Below are 20,933 nucleotides of genomic sequence, written 5' to 3' on the forward strand. Positions count from 1 at the left end.
TGGAGACAATGACGGGAACATATTTGCATTGTTGGTATTGCTATTGAAACCGCTTTTGGTGCAATATTCAATTTCAATGTGTTCTTGTTCCGTATTCTCTTAAATATATGTGTGATTCTCTAAAACACATGTCTGCTGAAACAAGAATTATTACTCTATTTAACGCTTAGTCATATTGGAGAGTCGTATTTTAAAATATATGAATAAATCGTGTGTGTACGCTATCCACGCCAGTATATAATTATGCATACGTATGTATAATTGAATCTTACCGACAGTTAACTGTATCCATTGTTAGTACAATGTTGAACAAAAACCAGCATTCTTGCTCGCTGCAAATGACCAATGTTTATTCACATTAATAACCTTCTGTTATAGCGTTGTTGTCAATAGAAACAAAACACAAACACACGTAATGACTTGTGTATGTATGTTTAAATGATTCCGTCTGACGGAAAAACATCAATCAGCAGAGAAGTAGGAAAAGCATGCACATTTGTGTTACTTTTTACCTTATTTGTAATAGAATATGAAAGGAAAGAAGCATGACAATTAATACAATTCAAATATGTAGTTATAAATTAACTTCAATGTTTTGAAGTAAATTAATAAGATTTGAAGAATCCTTCATAATCAATTTTTGCTTATATTTAGGGTTTGGGTCAGTTTTTTACAGAAATGCCAGCCAATATTCTCTCTAATTAACGATTACTGTTAGCATGATCATGCAAAACATGACTGTTAAATTTATTACAATATGTACCTGAAGAATAATAAGTAAGTACGATATTACATTTAAAACGTCTTATTTTTCAGGTGCTGTGCGAAGGCCATCCCGAGGAGCTAGCGACGTACTTACGCTACGTTCGTCGGCTTGACTTTTTCGAGACGCCCGACTATGACCAGCTGCGGCGAATGTTCCGCGACCTGTTCGAGCGGCGCGGCTACGTCGACGACGGCGAGTTCGACTGGACCGGCAAGACCATGGTAAACAATTCTGTAGCATAAACACACTAAATATATACCTTTGAAATGAAACTCTTGCGCACACTTCAAAATGTATTCTTGTTTTTACTTCTTCCTTCAACTACATTTATTAGGAAATATACTGGTTTCATTTCAAACAAGAATTGGAAACGGAAGCTTGGTTTTCTTTAGGCATGTGTGAAGGTCTTTTTTTCCTATTTTCCGGCTTAAGCAGATGTTTTTTGTTAATAAATTAACTGCAAATTAAAATGGTCACTTAATGAAATTTTTGCTTTGAAAAAAGACCTATGCTCAAACAAAAAATGAAACCATATTTACAAAAAATATGACTAAAAATCCGTAAAAATAGTTTCATTTAGCATGACACTGCATATCTCTAGGTCACTCGTTCACTTCTCGTCTGTATGTCATACACTATCGCCTATCATAAACTTAATCCCTTTTGAAGTATGCGTACGAAGCGATAAATGGTCGTGTGTCTTTACATTCGCGCGATACTTTGTTCCAATGACGTATTGATTAAAATTCTATGATCTAACTGCTTAGATATGCTTATTTCCTGCTTTTGTTGATGCCAAAATCACGTGTAAAACTAGTAATTATGCTCTTTCTACTATATTTTTCGTCAGAAAATAGACATCCAATAAAAAAATACATGCCTAATCCATCCGTAGGCTTCATCTTTACAAAAATATCTCATTAATTACGGTAACTATAATGTGTCACTTGCGTTAGCTTGTTTAATATTTCACGATCTCTTCCTTGACGTGTACCCGGATCTGACGAATATTAGCGCTAACGCTAAACAAATTGTTTACTGTCGTCAAGAACAATAGTATCGCGTGTATGCCTCTCTTCACTTTTTGTAACATTATGTATCACACTTTCCTAACTCGAAATACTTAAATTAATGTTATAATTAGATTCTTGTTCCCACCTTATAATTACTTTTAGACCATTATTCAATCTCAAGACTGATTTTACACAGCTAGAACTGTAAATATAAAATGAAAAGTTTCTTACTAGCATATAATAAAATAATTTCTCTTTACTATGTCTTATTATTTGTACTCAAATATTATATGGCTATACAGAAACTGTTCAATGCTTTATTTTGCCTCGTGTGTGGCTTACAGCTATGCTTGCCTGTTTGTATTTGAAACTGTCATACGTTACTAGAACATTCTACTTAACGACTTTCTAAATAGGCACGAGATAATTGGTTCTAAATATTCAAAGTCGTTTTGTGGAACATGAATGAGTACATGAACAATATGTACACTACAATTACTATATATCAACAGATATAAGTAAATAAAATAATAACATCCCGATGACGCCAATACTTGATAAATGTCTGTTTATTTTATCAGCACTTGCATCATTTCTTCTTTACTTCAACTAGAAATAAATATCATTCAATAAATTTATGTAAACATTGCAACCAATCGAGCATGATATAAAAAAATATTTTTTATAAAAATACTAGCACAATCTTAAGTTTTTTTAGGCTTACTGCCCGCACAAATAGTATAAATTAAAGTTTGTTTTCGAAGTTTTTATACTCTGTAAAGTTTATCGAAAGAGTCCTGTAGAAAATTGCACAGTATAAAAATTATCGTAATGAAATACTGTCATCAGGGGAGGTGCAGTATCGTGTAGCGAACATTGAGAAATATTCGCTGACACTACGACAGACTCCCGGATGCCGACGCCTCTATACGTATTATGATTCCCTAGTCGCGCTTCGAGAGAACAAACAGAAGTGTACTCACACGATAATATTATTTTTACAAATAATGCGCGACTTATTTAGTTTAGTCAATTTAATAACACACAAGTCATTCGAGATCCACATGAATTTGTCCCATTTTTTTTTCGTCTTTATAAAAATACGTTTATCTGAAAGAAAATTCTTGGTATCGATATGTACTGAAGACATTTGCATGTATATTTCATTTATACATTTTGTACATGACACGATATTGTACTCTAGCCGATGTTCACTGTCGGAAGCCGCAAAAATACTAGCGTAATCTAATAGGTTTTGATTGTAAACTTTTGCACAAATCCTGCTTATGACATCCTTTGTATGAAATTTTTAATAGAACAAGTATTTTGATATTCTAAAGTACCGCTTTGCCAATATTTCTATGTTTTTTATCACTATGTGTTTCATATCATTAACACTACTTTTGTTCAAAATATATAGTTTTCACAACACTTTGGATATGGTTTTTTTGTAACATTTTTTATTTTTCACTCGTAGCATATTGGAAAACGGTTTAATTGATGAATTTAAATAATTGTTTGAATTAGATAATCCTTAGATGACAACGCTAATAGTAGAGGTTGCATAATTTATTATATTTGTTTAAAAAATAAAATTTTGTGCCTTAATCACTTGTTTTTGTGTAGAAGTTTGATTTTTACACACTAAATAAAATATATCATGCATGAATGCGGGCTATTCCTTAAACCACGCGTCGGTAATTGCACGCACTTAAAAATTGGCAAATGTTGGTGTTGTGTGGTTTATGGATGTCGCTTATTTACGTTGGGATGTTGCATGTCGCATGCTTGCTTATGTGTCGCCGTCGCAGCCTGCGAACATACACGTGATGAGAATCTTACGCAACGCGCCGCCCTCCAATGTGGTTAGGAATAAGTCGGACAAGGTTAGTGGAGACGGTATACTATTATTGAACAACAATACTACTGTTATATTTGTCTGAATATTTCAGTCATCGAAGAACAAATGGTATGAATGGCAATTTGGCATATAAAGCTTTGGCGATATAAATGCATGTTTTTATTTCTTTCACAACTAACAACTGCACTGGGGATGTTTCATTATCTTCTAATTAATATAAAATAATATCTATATTATTGTAGTTTAGTAAGTGAAAGTGTAGTTGACCTTTTTATAAATATGTAATGTGTATGATTTCAGTCCACACCAGTGGGATCGATCCAGACTGGACATGAGATTGTTGTTTCACCGAATCGCGACAGTCATCAGCCATTCCACAAGGTAAAACATACAAAATGTTATAATATTTTAGTCTTTAGTACTATGGATATAAGAGTGAAGCTAAAATGCTGTCTTTTAAAATATTTTGTTCTATATTATTTCTGAGTGTGGTATTTTGAATCACAAAGTATCGCAATTCTGCTTTGCCACGATTCTGCTGTCTTTATACTTTAGGCCAACAGCTGGCCAATGTTGGCCACATTATATGATCGCAAGTTAATTACAATTTGGTTGTTGCAATATACAAAAACTAGCTTCCATTGACACCTGTTGGCTCAATATATATATAGATAAGTTATAAATTATAGTATACATATAAAATATAATATCTAAACGCTTTTATAATAGGATAAAAGGCCCATATAATACTTGAAATTATCTACACATGTTTAGCAATTTCCAGATATAATATAATGTATATGTATTGTATTCGCTGTCATATAACCGTGTTGGAATGGTCCGGTGAGGTGGCGCGAACTCATAAAGCTTTTTTGTCGGTGCAGGATGATTTGTGTGATTATATGATTGGTTTGGTTGAGGACGATGAAGCGGCGCTAATATCCGGAGAGGTTTGGTCCGCTTACACAATAGTTGTTGTTTTATTATTAGACCCTTGCTGCCCTTGCCGCTCGCCTCGAAAAACTCCCAATAAAGTGTTCAAATATATACTTTTCAGCAAAATTCTGTGTGCCAACTGAAAAGTATAAGTTGTCTGTTACAACCCTGTGCTGTCATCTGTTGTTTTATTTTTGCATCATAGTTTATTGGTTGGTTCTTTGTAAGAAATAAATTAAATTACAATTATAGTGGGATTTTTCACCCCCAAAATTACTTTTATATTGTCATATCATAGGACCAAACTCTTTATTAATATAATATGTATGTAGAAGTAAAACAATGTCCGTCGTTACTTCTTAAGCATATCATTTGCAGTTTTTGCTTGGTGCTTCTAGGGTTTCATTGCTAGTTCCTTCTAACAGACAAATTGTGTTATGTGTGGATTTTCGAGAATGCTACCAAATTGAAATGGTTATCTAAATATACGACAACTGTAAGCGGTTTACCTCCTTTTACCTATGTTGCAGGTCTACTACTATGCTAAAATATTATCGATTTTATATTTACGTTTCATTGCGTATTTTCTACTCTTCGTTCTATAGAAAATTTTAGAAATTACGTAGTGGAGAGTAAAATAAAACTCGATATTCCTGTTTTGGTAGTAGTCCTATTTAGAATCTGTTTTACCTGTATACATACAAACTATGCTTATAGTTGTTCGCTGTCTACAAATTTGGTGCAAGTGCTTGGGAGTGTATAGATGCATTTTGAGAGATATCTTGTTTCTCTTCTCCTCACCATAAATTGAGATAATATGCCCGTGTTTTATTGATTTTCGAAGTTGTGCTAAAATTGAGTGACATGATTTAGGAATCAGTTTGTTTTGGTTTTTTATTCATTCAACAAGGCCTTTCGGTACTGGTCGGAATAACGAAAAACTCGTATATTCATATTAAAGTATCATTATTCCTAATATATTTTAATACTATTTTCTTGATAGAGTAAAAAATATATTAACTAACTTTTATTCCTTACTAGTGTTTTGCCCTAGTTGTTGTAGTGTTAGTTGAGAGTTTAATGTGGTGTTGTGGCTCGTAGATCGCAGCGATGAAGTCGAAGGATTTCGGCACGGGCGGCACCGCGAACACTGGCGGCAACTGGCCGCACAGTGGGAAAGCGACGCCGCTCAACACTGGACATCTTACTCCCGCGGACAGACACGGCTCCGTACAGGTGAGTGCCTGTATGGTGAGCCTGTACTAACACCTGACGCGATAGAACGATACACACCGCCCAGCATGCCTCCTAAGCACGATCCACGCTCATTTGACAAATTACCTAGTTGCAACATATTAGGTCGGGGAAAAAGTCTTTTCACATTATAGTATGTATGAACTTGTAATAAAATCTCTTTGGCTTCAAGAATCACAAATGAGTACACGGTTCATTAGTTTTCTTTCAGTGAGCTCGCGAGGTACCCAAATATCGAGCTCTTTTGTGTAGAGAAAAGATTTTATTACAAGTTCATACATACTAAATTGCGAAAAGACTTTCCCCGACCTAATACATGTAATCGAAAACTGTGTATCGTCTTACGTAAACTCGCAACGTCGTGTTCTCTTTGAATTGATAGTTTGGTTCTTGGCGATCGTGCAAGGGTGGATTTGTGTATGGGTAAAAAAAGCGTGAATGACAAATAAATTTCAAAGCAGTATATTGTATGGTCAGTGGTAAGATAGTATGCCTTCTTGCCACTAAGTGCTCTAAAAGAAAAAATGGTTCAAATAGCAGTCAATAAGGTCACAAATATTTGCTTACTTTTCTGTTGATATTTTGGTGGAAGTCTTTTCCTGATATCGTTGAATGCAATATTTTTAGTTCATTTTACGCACATAGTTGTTTTTATATCGTATCAGTGTTTTTTTTTTATTATTTCGTAGGTATACAATATATTTGACACATCGCATCCCCGGTGCAATACTGTCACTTATGCAAAAAATTAGTTTTTCAGGAGAAGCATTTAAAACGTTGACACCTCACACAACAATGACTTTGTAAGATATCTATAGATTTGTTTTTTTTTACAAAAGTGACAGTGTTGCACCGGGAGTGCGACATTTTGTTTAATTCCATCACGTAGATGAATAAGTTTACATTACACAAAGTTATTTTATAAAAAAAGGTTTAATATTATATTAAAATTACGTAAAATAATAAGCTATGATGGATCCCTACTGTGTTAATGAATTTAGAATAGAGACACCTACCCACATTGCATGTTATTATTTTGAATTATATTTTATTTTATGCAAATATTTTATTTGTATATGTGAATTGTGAATGTATATTGGTGTATTTATTTTTTAGCTATTGAAGAATAAACATTTTCGGTATGTGAAATTTCCCGGATCGGTATCCACGGTCAGTTTTGATTATATTTGCCGGCAATCCTTGTGTGACTGTCTGCATGATGCTTAAGTTGTCTTAACAGTTGGGCCTAGCACATGGGTCTTTTACTTCTCTACGTTCGTTTTGTGTTTTGTAAATGTTTTTTACTTTCACACACTTTCTGGATACGTTTAAGATCAATCAAAAACCTGTTAAACTGTTATCTAATCCATAGCATAAAATCTTGGATCAAAATGTACATGACAATATTCCATTGGATTCAATCCTTGGCTTTTCACTTATTTGTCCGTTATAAGTGTTTAAAGTTGTCATCTTCTTCTGTATCTGCTATAAAACTGTTGTTTGAAAGAAATAAAATTATATTAACCTGTAATAAAAATTAAGAAAGGTATAGGTATACATTTTTCGATATGGCGACACTCGACAACCACGACGCAACAGTCTGGCGCCATTTTTTATTCATAATAACTCTTAGAATCGTTAGACCCTCGTAGCATCGGCCTAACTGTTACTGAAAGCTTACAATCAAAGCACTGCCAATATTCATTCATAAAGTACTTGTACACTTTAGCTTAATAATTGTTTTGCAGCTATTTATTTATTTTCTTTGGGTACTCACACTGCACGCATTTAGTTTCCAATTGTATCGATGTGGTTTATTTCACGATATAGTTTGGCTATGTGTATTGAACGCTTCGATTTTTGTTTTTTTTATTAGATGTGAAAATTTGACGAGTTTTTAATACTTACGTTAAAGTTTTTGAGTCTTATTTTAAATAGGTTCTTTAGAAACTTCTTATTCTTATTGTTAAAAAATATTGTTCTAAAAATGTTCGTCGTTTTTAATTTACTTACCTACGTTTAAAAGTAGAGATCGTGAACTTTTTTTTATCACAAAACTGTTTTATACTAAACCACTCTATTGAGCGGTAGACTGGCAACAAAGTTTTCTCTTGTGAGTGGTACTTTTGTTCGTCGTGAACCGGTTGATATCAAGATAATTTAACATTTGTACAATCTTCTCCATTTTATCCTTCAGGTGGTTAGTTCAACGAACGGCGAGCTAGGCGCAGACGACCCGACCGCAGGCCACAGCAACACGCCGATCACTCAACCGCATCACGAGGTTGATGTGGTCGACGACACCAAGTCAGTGTTCCAACTGTATGCATACCCTTTTATTTTCTTTTATTTTAGTTTAAGTTTAATCATAAGCACACATACATCATTTACATTATCATTGTCAGACATTAGGCTTGAATTCTTCTTGAGCTGACGTCGGTTGCGTAGCTTATTACATGGAAACATATGCCGCGCACGTCAGCGTCTCTGTGCAGTTTTCCAAAGAACAATATATATACCCTGAACCGATGTACGCGACTGCAGCGTAGGAAGAAATCAAGCCTTGGTAGCGTTCCGCAAACATTCGACTAAGACCATGTGCTTTCATGCACATCGATTGAAACTGCCTATCATGAGACTTGCAATTGATCTTAGAGTTTGTTATTACACCAATCAATATTGTTAATTAAAGCTATATTTGTTTGCGCAATGCTACATTATTAACACAATCACATATCACGGCTTCGACATGCCAATCTCGTGTCATAAATAAAAATATGGTTTACAAAACTGCGATGCGACGAACATCATGTAGTTTGCTTCAACAGCTTGAGCAATCAAAGGCAGGCTTTGACGCACGAGATCACATCGCAGTTTTGTTTTTAACAATAAAATTGAACTCAATTGGAAATAGTTACTGATGAATTAGTCTATCCAAACAAGTCGCATTTGTTGGTTCGTCAACCGGCTAATGCATTAAGGTTGTTGGTGGATAATAAGTTATAGGTGTGTGTCTTGAGTGACGTACGTGATTAGCTCACGGGCGCGCGACCACTTAGACCGTCACGGACGCGTGTGTGATAAATACCAGCTTTAACTCAGGACAAGCACTTAACATTAGTTGTAATGGTATTACATAGTAATATCTAACCTTTACTAATACGTGTATTTCATTTCAGCCGTCATGTATCGCCGATCATGGACCATTTCAGCGCCATCATTAAAATGTTCACTGTCCATTTTATTATTTAAATTATTTTATTTTTACTTGGATCTTTTGAAACGCTTTCCGTAGCGTAACGTACCCGAGTTTTTACTTCGAAATATTTGAATTTCCGAGTACCCGTTTCTGCGTTTCGTTTGAAGTTAATATCGAAGCTAACAAACTAGTCCCCTGACAGACTCTGTAAATCGTCATGCAGGCAATCTGTGTATTCCAGATGCTGTTGTTTCTTCAAACGCAAAAAGAAGAAGTGCGCGGCGCGCGCGGGCAAGTGACGCGAGTGCGGCACGTGACCCCCGCGCCGCCCGCGCTCCGCCTCCGCACGCGCCTCCACAGCTCCACCCACCCCCGGTTGCTCCGTGCTCAAACTTTTCTTATATTCACTGTTTTCGATCGTTTAACGTCAGATTCCAGTCGTCGTTTGTAAGATCATGTGCACTAGCCACTTTTTTGGTGCGGTTCGTTTCGTAATCGCGAGCGCGACTCGCAGTAGGCCTCTATCGTCGCTAATGGCACGTACGAATACTCGCATCCAGTATTATTATGCATAACGTTATGATTTATTGTGCCGGTTAGTGGCCACTCGACGTTCATTCCTGCAGTGATGCGCCGGTTTCACTATCATGAAACAATAACACATGTATGAAACCATTTTTATTTTATTCAACGTCTGCTAATACATTATTCAATGCCGAATAGCAATTCATGTTCTAATAAAACGCGATCTCATAATTTCACTCTGAAAAGTTGCTGGTGTGCGCGTACAGTAATATAAAATATAAATAGATTTATTCACGTGTTCCATTATTTATTTTGAATCATGTCCATCTTATTAGGAAGAAATTCATCGATTAGCCTTTCAAAGCTTGGTACTGATTGATTTTAGCATGAAAATATAATTTTAAAGTGTATTAACTTTGATTTAAAATTAATGCAAGAAAGCAAGATTATAGATACATATTTCAGCAAAGCCTAAAACAGTAAAACGAATTGTTGAAAGATACTCATATTGCCCACCAAATACATGCAGAGTCATTACGTAGGTTCTAATTAAGTATAAATGGCATTGATATTTTCATGTTAACATATTCAGTACAACATACACTTATAATAACTTAAATCGATCGATTGCAATGGCTATGAGCACATTTTATTTGAAGTTGGCTAAAGTTGGACATGTATCTAAATATTGGTAACACACTAGATTAACAAAGAACTTGATCTCCACTTTTGCCTTACTAAAAACATGAGATTACGTTCTATGTTATAAAGACTGGGTCACTTCCAACTTATAGGTTCTGTTTCAAAATGTATCAAGTAAATATACATCCAGGAGATCTCTAAAAAATTATACATCATGTAGTTATTAAATCTGGATCACTTTATTTGGCAAATTTGAAACAACCTGTAAGGCTATGAGGTCTACTTAAATTATAAATTAAATTATTTGGACGTTTTATCAGCTGACATAATTGTCATTAAAAATTACACAAATATAGTGTAATTATTATACCTTGTTGTTAGTAATATAGATGATAAATATGTCACTTTAAAATATTGTTACACGGAGCGACTGGGTTTAAAATATGTTAAAAAATATTACTAAAATGCAAATATTATTGCCAATTTAACAAAACGTATGCTACCCTACCCCGAATTACCGCAATTTTTATTTAATATTATTTTAGATTTTGTAATTTTGAGTAATCCATAATGCTTACTGATTACACGAAGCTACTATAAGTTTTAGTTTCATTTTGACCTTACGCGTAACAAAGGTGCATACTAATGTCTGAGTGGTTGGCAATCACATATTATATATATCAGAATATACTATACAAAGTGTTATTCGTGTATGTACCAGTTATATATTGCGTTAATTGTTAATATTTAGATGACACTTCCATGAAGATTCCGTATTAATACGCATATATTAGCTCGGCTGTACGTTATCTGTTGTCATTACTATTGACGCTGCACTTGTAATAGTTGTTGTCAACGGACGTAACGAGTTGCGGTCGCGGTCATACGACACTCCGTAGGAAATGGTTAGATTGTGTTAGTTTCTCAGAGGTTAGATGATTTGTCGAATGTTCGCCTTCGAGATGGAGGCGTCACACGGAATGTCGCCGAAACTTTGGATGTTGTGTTCTGTTTGAAGTGAAACCCTCGAGCGCCTTCGGTCAGGTTGTTAACTGATGTCAATTGATATGTATCGCTTCACAGCATACCTGTGTAACTCGTCCTGATCACCGCTCTAACATTCTAATTTATATAACTAGGGTCTCCGCGTTCTTAACATTGTTGGGCGTTCTAATAGCAATAAAGTGATTATATTCTAGGCCATGTGCGGTTGGCAGATTTCTTTTTATGTTTGTGTTCCCGTCCTTAGTGAATTATGTTTAATTTTCACCAAAAAATTGTAAATTCTCTGTTGTTGCGAGACGTGAGACTTACTTTACCTCATCGACATCACTTGCATACATTCATGGCCACTCATCTATGATGTCCATTCCAGCACATAGTTCGAACAAATCCATAGATTTGTACATTAGGATTTCGGTCATAATTCATCGACACTGTAGCGTAACTAAATACTTACTGAGTAGACGTATGTCGCTTTGTTTCCTTTGTCAATGAAGCAGTGAATTTATTTTTGTATGTCGTTTAAGTTCATTACCGTTGTACTTGACTTGTGAGTAATGAATGAACAGCCAATATTGTGACTTTATAGTAAGTTTGTGTGTTGATGGATTTTGTCTTTCGTCCGCTCTAGGTTGAATGTTGCACTCTCCTTATAGTGGATTATGTTTCATGCAGGTTGTGATATTTGACTGGACGCCGATGTGTATTGATCAAACATTCAATAGCACTTACTATCAATACGCACTGGATACTTATTATAAAACATTATGTGGTCGAAACGACTTACTTATAGATATATTTACGTGAAGTGTTGCATCGTCTCATCAGTTATGTGATGCTTGAGCGGCTATCATTCAACCTATTGCTTGTATGAATACTTTAGATAATAACTTTATTTAGTCATTGTTTACCTAAGTTCGATTTGTATGAAAACGAATATAATAATATTTACAATTGGCTCCGTTCCTATAGTGACGCCACATAATTTCCTATCTTTATTTATATCTATTATTATAGTTTTTTAAGAGATAACCAGACATTTATTAAATAAGAAATAAAATGTAAGTAATGAGTTTTTTTCATGCTTTTGTGAGGAACATGACCATATTGACGATTGGTTAATTCGATAAATGTTATTATTAAGTGTGCAATAAATTGTATAGAAAATCAATACAATAGTGTTAAAACGTAATTTGTTTCAATCGGTGTACCCCGTCGAGTCCCGAGTGAACTGGCTTCTATATTCCTACAAGACTGAATGAAACATTTCACCTTGGGTACAAAACACGTGGCTCTGGGCTCATGTCAATTTGTATTATTGCGATTCAGTTTGGTTTGTTAGTGTTCTGACGGAACTAATACTTGTGACGTAGTCATGTAGGTGACACGTGACGGGTGTTAGTCGCCGCGACAGCTCCACTGTGGGTCTCCAACGGTGATTTATATTTAGGAGTGGGATGCGAGCAGACTGAGATCAGGGAGCGTCGCGCCTCCCGATTACCGCCAGCGTGGAACGGCCATACACTATTTACCTTGTTATACCGTTTCAATGTCTCGAGATTCATGTGGCCACACGACTAGGGCGGTCGCTAACATAGTGTATAAATTGTACAGCTTTAAAAACATTTGTATATTTTTGCTTGGACTGGAAGCGGAAAGGTTTCGACAAGCGTGATTTGCATAGGAGTAAGATAATGTAGATGTCATTGTAATCAGAGCGATCCTGTCGACACGTACCGAATTGTTTTCCATTAATTACGCTCCTGATTTACTATAGGTATATATTATTATATGAATGTCGTCGCGTTGCGCTGGTCACACTGACATTTTCGTAAGGTATTTTGAATTAGTCACAGATATGTAGTCATCACAAAATTGTATCCAATGCATTAGAAGTTATTCATTTGGCTAAGAACGTTTGAAGTGTTTTATAACATAAAAATAAAAACATCTTGTTGTGTCGTTTTCATATTTTTTAGAAAAGTATAGATAATGCGAATATTGTCGATATGTAAAAGGAAATTTTTAAATCAATTCTTTAATGGTTTTTGATAAATTATTGTAAACAAATTGAAGTATTCTTCTCGTTAAATGGATCGTTAATACTTATTGTACAACCATTGCAGTATAATCAAATGTAATAAACCTCGTAAGTCTTTAAACATGATTATTGATTAATACCATAATTGTACCTAATTGTTAATTTCTATTTGCTAGATAGAATAATCAAATTAGATTGGGTATTAAATATTAAAGTGAAGTTGTGTGATCTGCAGACGTGAGCGAGCGACTGAGCGTGTGAGCGTCTGAGCACCGCGTGGTGTCGACTTGTCGAGTGGTGTGTAGTTGTTGTGACGTCAGACGTTGTGTCAGTGGCGTGACGTCACGCGCCCGAGCACGGCGCGCCGCCGAATGTTGCAAGGGAGCATTGTAAATTATCATTTAAGTTACGTCGTCGAGTGTTAACAGTCGCTGATCGCTAGATCATATACGATTACTGTCGATTCGTGACTAACATGTATTCGGACGTAATAAATAACTATACATTATAAAGCACCTTTTTATTTTATTGCGTACTTCGAATTAAATTTCTGCTATGTAAAAAATAAAGGTAACTTGATTATTTATTGTGAAGGCTGCACCAAATATGTAGTATCGGTGTGTGAGCCGCCCTTCCTCTCTCGTGGGTACTCACTTGTAGTTAATTTAATTTTAAACTTCGCTTACTAAGTAAGTCATGTTCAGTCGGCTTGTGGACACACGAGGAAGATATTTGAATTGTAGTTATTAACTTTTATGTATTATACATGCTTTTCCATCTGAATTGAATTTAATGTAAAAGTAAGTATTAAAATTCATATTCATAGAACAGTTTTCAGTGTTTATTTTTCTGTAAGATGATAAATATGGGATATGTATTCAGTTATGTCACAAACCTTGTTCGAAATTACGAAAACATTTGTTAATTCATAATTAAATAAAGCTTATTATAAGATATTGGTTTTATTTATTTTTATACAGATCGTTTTATTTCAACCTATACTGTGTTTGCCATTGGTCTACCCTCCGATCTGAAGTCTGAATAGTTGACTACTTACTCTGTAAATGCCGTAAAACGGGGTGAATAGAATTCGCGGGGTGAATAGAAAAAAAATCAGGAAAGTTTTCAAGCCCAATGTTTGAGTACTCCTCGTTTAAGAATTTTGTTCAAATTTGAAATGATTACACGTCGATATTACTTCTCTGCGGTGTCATAATTGTTTAAATGTTTAAATTGATATTTATACCCAAAAAATTGCTTCAAAGTCAACCGTCCTCGAATGCCTTAATGGTCCATACATTTTTTTTCAAAACTTTGGATTTAAAGTGGAATTTCTTTTCTAATGAGTTGTTTGGAGTGTTTATCTCTTTAGGTGTATATTTATCTATAAAGATACAATATTGTTAACTGAAAAAACGTTTTAAAACACAATTTTTCCATTCACCCCTTTGGTCGTTTCGATTCACCCCTATCGCTGGGTGAATAGAAATTGACCATTTTTTTAATGAAATATCGTAAAACTATGCATATTTTTGGACAAATATGGTTTTAACTCTTTCTTCATGGCGCCGGACATGATATAAAACAACCTGACAATAAAAATAACAAGTTATTCGCTACAAATTTTTAGGACAAAGTTGAAAATTGTTTCTATTCACCCCGTTTTACGGTATTCTGTTAAATGTTAGACAAATTATAGTAAAAAAAAGACGAGTTAGAAAATTGTATCAAACCCAATGGTAGAAAATGACTTTACTCTGTCTGTGTATAACTTATGTTATGCCTAGAAGGTAAAATTGGCCATAGTTAAACGGAAACGATCCAACCCACACAGACGTAGTTTCGAGATATTTAACTTTTAAGTTCACTTTAACTTTGGGGACTAACTCAGGACTATAACTTCATGGTGGGTTTGAATTTTACTTGGATTGTTTTCGTGATATTAAAATTTTAACTTCAAGGAGTGTTTTGGTATACATAACTCATTTTCGCCAAAGTGTGGGTTGGATCCTTTCCGTTTAACTATGGCCAATTAATTCCATGATAATAAAAATATAATGTATGCAGCAGCAACAGAAAAAAAATGTACAGATGGGATGGATCAGTACCTAATGTTAGTCTGTCCTTAGAAAATATCGGTATTAGAAACTGTTAAGCCATCTGAATCTTGCTTGGAGAATTGCTATTAATTCTGAATAGTAGCTGCTTTCCCAATCAGGTACAACAATTAAGATTGTTATGGTAGTTAGATCAATGTTAAATAATTTAAATGATCGGACTAGAATAAAATCTTGCATGGCAGTATTGAAATCGTCTCGATGTATACTTAAAAGTTATTGTAGAAATGGTACTGTTTCTTAGCCGATTGTTTCTTATTCTTACCGATAAGGTTATTCAGAGGTTTGTAATTAAAAAACAAATTTCCTTACACAATTTATTTGAACCAACAATCATTGTCGTCCATTTTATTACACGCCTATATCCTAAGTAGGTAAAACGAGCACTAACTAATACAAGTGAAATAGGTACTTAAAACAATTTCTAGCTAAAACTGAAACATCAGTTACTAATTATAATTGCACCGAGACGTAACAGAGAAAATGCTTAGTAAATAACTTATAGACACTAAACTTAAAAGTATGATTCGTAAATAAAAAATATATCTTGATTTTAATAATATATTAATTTTGACATATCAAATAAATATTCAACATCTTTCATTCCCAGAAACTGCTTTATTACCACTTATTTCTGAATAATACTTAAACCTAAATAAAATTATTCATAGCGGTCTCACTAACGTAAAATCATTATTATGTGATAACTAGACTAATTCCAGGTGTAGTCAGCGCCTCGGCGCCGGCGTGTTCGAGCAACACCCACAGCTCGGAACAACGGATAAGCACACGCCACACAGTCAAACTCCCACCCCACTAACTACGCGAGGAATAATTTCATTGAAACTATATAATCGTAAAAAATACATTCTCTGTAAAATAATAGTAAAATAGTAATCTGAAAGGAAACAACGAGGAATTATAAAGAAATAAAAAATATAGAATCTGTACTAAACTAGAATTCGTTCAAAGTGCCGTTGACTACGAAACTCTTTATTTCGGTGATGTTCCTGGTGTCGTCATAGTCGGAGATCTCCTCGATGACTAGGTCCTCGTTCTTGACAGGTATCGGGGGCAGGACATCAAGGAGTTCACCGAGCTTGCGTCCGGTGGAAAGCAGTGTATTGTGTAAGAAGCCTTGGTCTTTCATGTCTGTGTCATCTTCCGTTTTGAACTTGGACTCCAACTTGTAGAAGTTCTCATAGTTCTCCTCCTTTACGATAGGCGGCAGGTAATCCCTGCCGTCTTCGTAATCGAACTCCAGTTTTTTCATACGCTTCTTGAGGTTCGGGGGCCAGTCCTCATCGATGGGGAGGTCGACGTATCCTCCGGCGAGCGCCTTGTGCGTGTCCAAGTTCTTGACCACCTGGTAGTCATGGTCGGAGTGTGGGCGGTTGAAGGTGATCAGCTCATCCATATTGAACTCACCATCATCTATGACGGTTTCGTCAAGCGCCATTTCTGCAACAACAGGAAGTAACGAGTTATTTTTTTGTAACATAAACTAGTCAAGCTTAAAATGAGTTTAAAAGACCAATTACGTTTGGAAACCCGTAACGAATATAACTGAAAAATAAATGTAGGTATCATCCTAAAGTGCAACGTTTATGTAAGAATTTCAGTGAAATACAAAGTAGTGCAGCGAATCCGATCGAGATGTCGTAATGAGAAAGTTGAAATCAACTCGAGCGTTACTGTCAACGAATTTTACGTAAAATGTATCACATTGAATTGTTATATAACTGTAGATATGAATTGGGTAGTCATAAGTACGAAAATAAAAAGTAGTTTATCACACTGTGCGTATCCGATTTTGTGACCCGAGTCAAGTTTAAAACGCAAATTTTGATAAGCATTTTTAAAATAGTGAAATTATCTGTCGCGTAGATTTCTTGTTACTTGTTACACAATCTTGTAAACTACCACCCACAGTCCACGTCATCTCGTTTTACAAATGACTAAGATGTATCTTTAATTACGTGCTCCGCTATATTAGTCATCGCTTTTTTCTATTTTACAGTTACCTGTTACGGGTCTGAATGAGTCATACAACGAATGAAAGCATCAAAGCACAAAAGATCTTTAAGATAACAAGATAAAAGTATAACGCTTCGGTTATTTTATCTTAGCACATTGTGTCTAAAAATAGTTTAATGAGTTATACGGTTATAACTCTATAACGTTCAAGTCACTGTCTACCCCTATTGCAAAAAGGCGTGATTTTATGCATTTACATAACTCTGGAACAAAATGTGTAGGGGCTAATCTATATTTTATTCAAACTTTTTATATTGATATCTTTTAATACTAACTGGAAAGTTGAACAGTACATAGGAACAGAATAGAAAACTACCTAATACGAAAATGAATACATAAAGGTGATGAAACTTGGTCATAAAATGCAACAATACGCATAATTTGCAGTTGCAATGACGCATGTACAGATACCGACTACTGTTTACTTATAAAATATAACGTAATTTGTAACTAATAAGGACAGATAACGTAGTAACAAATGCGTTATAATTGCGATCTTTAGCCTATATTTGACACGTGGTTGTGTGGTCGACGGCCGACCTTTAGGTAAACACACGTGGCAGCTTACAAGCTTACTTAAAGGTCAGAGAAAATATTTGTTTAAACCTAACACAGTTTTAGGACTGTATTATAATTCATTGTGAAATTTGGGAACAAGCTCTAAAGCTCTTACAACGCTTGTAAATCAACCTTTTTATAATGTACTATCGAACCAACTGAATCATGACCCATTTTGCCGATAATTCGCTTGACATCGTCAAAACAGTAAGAAATTCATCTCTATTGTCAAAGTTGCACTTAGGACATTTTAAACATGCATACGACTGTGTTATGATGTATTACGACTACAGACAATTTTGACCTTTGTTATTACAGTACGTAGATACGTTTTCTATAAAACACTCTTAATTTGAATCTAGAATGTAAATAGTCTAAACTCTTTTCACTACGAAAAAACCTATTTGTGTCAAATATCAAATAGCACGTCATTTAGAAATCTGTGAAACGATTAGGGTAACCACTATAGTCATTGCCCATCATACAGTGATTGCCAATGTTAAGGAATAATACGTTTATTTTAATTTCTAAAGTAACCAGTTCAAATTAATTGCGATTGATATGTCACTTTTAGAATACTGGTAACATGGTTATTAATGGTTATTTATGGTTTTTAATTTATAAAACTCGATCATGTCCGACGTTTGTGCGACAGGTGTCTAGTTCGAAAAGAATAAGTAAGTTTGTTGCAATATTTGTTAAGGATAACACATTTGAATTAACAGTATTCGCCAGTATTTCTGGTTTTTAAGTGTTTTATATTGAATTAGTATAAAGTTATTGAAACAAAGGACTGATGTTCTTTTAGAAAGAATATTTAAGTTGCGTTTATAATAGAGTTTATGTCAATGTTTTCTAAATAAAGATACTATTGACCAAAATTGTGTATCAATTCCTTAACCGGGTAATAACTATGCTGGTTACCCTATATTATTAAAATTTTTATAGTAACATTATTTCCTATAATGGCCGAATAAACCATGTCCTGGGTGGGTATCGAACCCACTCCTGACGCGTCGCAGTCGTAACATCAACCCACTACGCCACGGAGCCTGTTAAGTTGTAAACGGTAGCAAAGCATTATTGTATTGGCGCACAAAGGTTGGTGGCAATAATGACAGATAACAAATTCATCACCAAGGAAACGTAGGTTCAAGCCAATTTCGACCTTCGCGTATATAGACGTTTTTTAGAAAATGAGCACATGGTGGGTCATGATTCAGTTTGTTCGATAGTACTTAGGATTATTTCATATACATATTTACATGATATAGGTAGTTAGAGGACAAGCTAATAAAAAAATAATGGGGCCAACGCCATTCCCTGTCTACCCCTATGGGAGTGATATGCATCCGAAAAAAATATCTTGGGATAACTTAAAATTCACTAACCCCCGGTGTTTTAAGTAATTTATCTAATAAATAGCGTTTAAGCTCATATAAACATGACAGTTTGAATAGTTAACTGCTGCTAATTGTGTCTCAGAAACCGGGCATAAGTACATCATAGTAACTTACTATTGGTGGCGGAGAGTAGCGCACGCGTGACGGGCGTGGTGTTGGGCGCGGCGTCGGCTCGCGGCCGCAGCTCCTCGCGCATGGACGGCAGCGCCACCAGCGCCACGGACAGCAGCAGCACTAGCAGACATGTTGCGGGCTGCGCTGACTTGCCTGTCGAACCGCTTGTCACGCCTGTGAGCACGTTCTGGAGACAAACGTATACGGTTATATTGTGAAATTGAAAAAAAAACACATATTTTCTACTATTCTACTTATATTTCAATTTAATCTGGTATTTTGTCACTGTAGGGCACGGGATGACTAGCATGAATGAGAGAGGTTAGGCCTTGAAGTCCTTGCGTTGCCTTGAGCTCCCAACGCTAGTTAGTAGGTTCGCGACGTCGTATTTCAGGAATTCACTCAATTACCAAATCTACATAAGTTTATTTTCACTTTTATATCTTTTAGTTTTACTATTCTACAGACTATGTGGAATCTTGAATTTAATTCTGTCTAGAATCTAACAGTTTATTTTACAAAACATCTACTATTAAATAAAATTTAAATTTCCCAACATACAAAGTCACATTCGGTTTCAGAATTTATCTAAAATCAGTTATATCTAGAAACAATCACACAATGCATGTGCATGCTATAATAGCTACCTATACCTACAATTATATCCACAAGGCGTGAGATAGTACGTTTAATTTCTATATAAATATAGTACTAAAAGTCACCTACATAAAATGTAACGTTAATGACTGAACGGCGTGATAAACTGATAAACTTTGATTTACTTTCCACTGTTGCGTGCACGCAGTAAAATATTATTACTTGTTACTAACATCGTCCACGTGTAATCGATAATATCAAAATATAGTACAAAGTTGCAAAATGAAAACATTGTTAATAAATATGACCAATAGGTCTCGTTTTTTAAATATATTTTTATCACTTAAAGATCCAGCATTGTTTAAAAGCAGTAAGCATAAATGAGTTGACCTGCGCATGTGGTTGATAAAAATCGACTTATTGATACCAACGGGCAATAAATAAAAAAAACTAAAGTAAAATAGTAGAATAATAATCTGAGCACACGATTTCTATAAATGAAAATACACTCAGCGGCAGAAAAAGTGGCCCAAGCGCTTATCGTGAATTTGTAAACAAATTAAGTTATATATGAAAGATATATTGTTGTAAGTAGTTGCGAAGTGATCTGTTTAGTGTTATTGAGGTGTCGGCGCCAGACATCGCCGTTGTCGGTGCGGATCTCATAATGAAGTCGGCCTAGACGTCTTGTGATAGTACCAAACTGCCAATGGTGCTTAGCACTCGTGTAGTCACGGGCCTGTACTCGTTCGCCGAATCTTATATTCAGCAGAACAGCTAAGAGGTTAGGAGGGGAGAAATGTGGTGAACCTAAACTCCACCTAAACTCCTTCTACTCTATGGTAGATGCCATATATTAATCATATAA

General features: G+C 35.0%; 2 protein-coding genes across 23 annotated transcripts in view; one reads left to right on the forward strand and one right to left on the reverse strand.

Moving 5' to 3' along the window:
- Positions 1–14,193, forward strand: part of gish (casein kinase I gish) — a 40,420-nt gene extending 26,227 nt beyond the window's left edge. For 4 of the 21 annotated variants that reach the window (XM_076123537.1, XM_076123538.1, XM_076123539.1 and 1 more), the window contains exons 9-16: positions 817–987; positions 3,591–3,665; positions 3,941–4,021; positions 4,525–4,590; positions 5,678–5,812; positions 6,947–7,000; positions 8,028–8,152; positions 9,253–14,193. In XM_076123537.1, the coding sequence (XP_075979652.1) occupies positions 817–987; positions 3,591–3,665; positions 3,941–4,021; positions 4,525–4,590; positions 5,678–5,812; positions 6,947–7,000; positions 8,028–8,152; positions 9,253–9,328 (783 nt within the window). In that variant the 3' untranslated portion in view covers positions 9,329–14,193. The remainder of the gene's footprint in view (positions 1–816; positions 988–3,590; positions 3,666–3,940; positions 4,022–4,524; positions 4,591–5,677; positions 5,813–6,946; positions 7,001–8,027; positions 8,153–9,252) is intronic. The other 17 variants (XM_076123542.1, XM_076123541.1, XM_076123543.1 and 14 more) reach the window with 17 other exon arrangements.
- A 1,466-nt stretch (positions 14,194–15,659) lies between these two features.
- The window catches only part of LOC142979080 (uncharacterized), a 28,464-nt gene continuing 23,190 nt past the window's right edge, over positions 15,660–20,933 (reverse strand). For both annotated transcript variants that reach the window (XM_076123849.1, XM_076123850.1), the window contains exons 7-8: positions 19,469–19,655; positions 15,660–16,817 (exon numbers count right to left, since the gene is read on the reverse strand). In XM_076123849.1, the coding sequence (XP_075979964.1) occupies positions 16,312–16,817; positions 19,469–19,655 (693 nt within the window). In that variant the 3' untranslated portion in view covers positions 15,660–16,311. The remainder of the gene's footprint in view (positions 16,818–19,468; positions 19,656–20,933) is intronic.

This window comes from Anticarsia gemmatalis, chromosome 15 (assembly GCF_050436995.1).
Source record: "Anticarsia gemmatalis isolate Benzon Research Colony breed Stoneville strain chromosome 15, ilAntGemm2 primary, whole genome shotgun sequence".
Lineage (NCBI taxonomy): Eukaryota > Metazoa > Arthropoda > Insecta > Lepidoptera > Erebidae > Anticarsia > Anticarsia gemmatalis.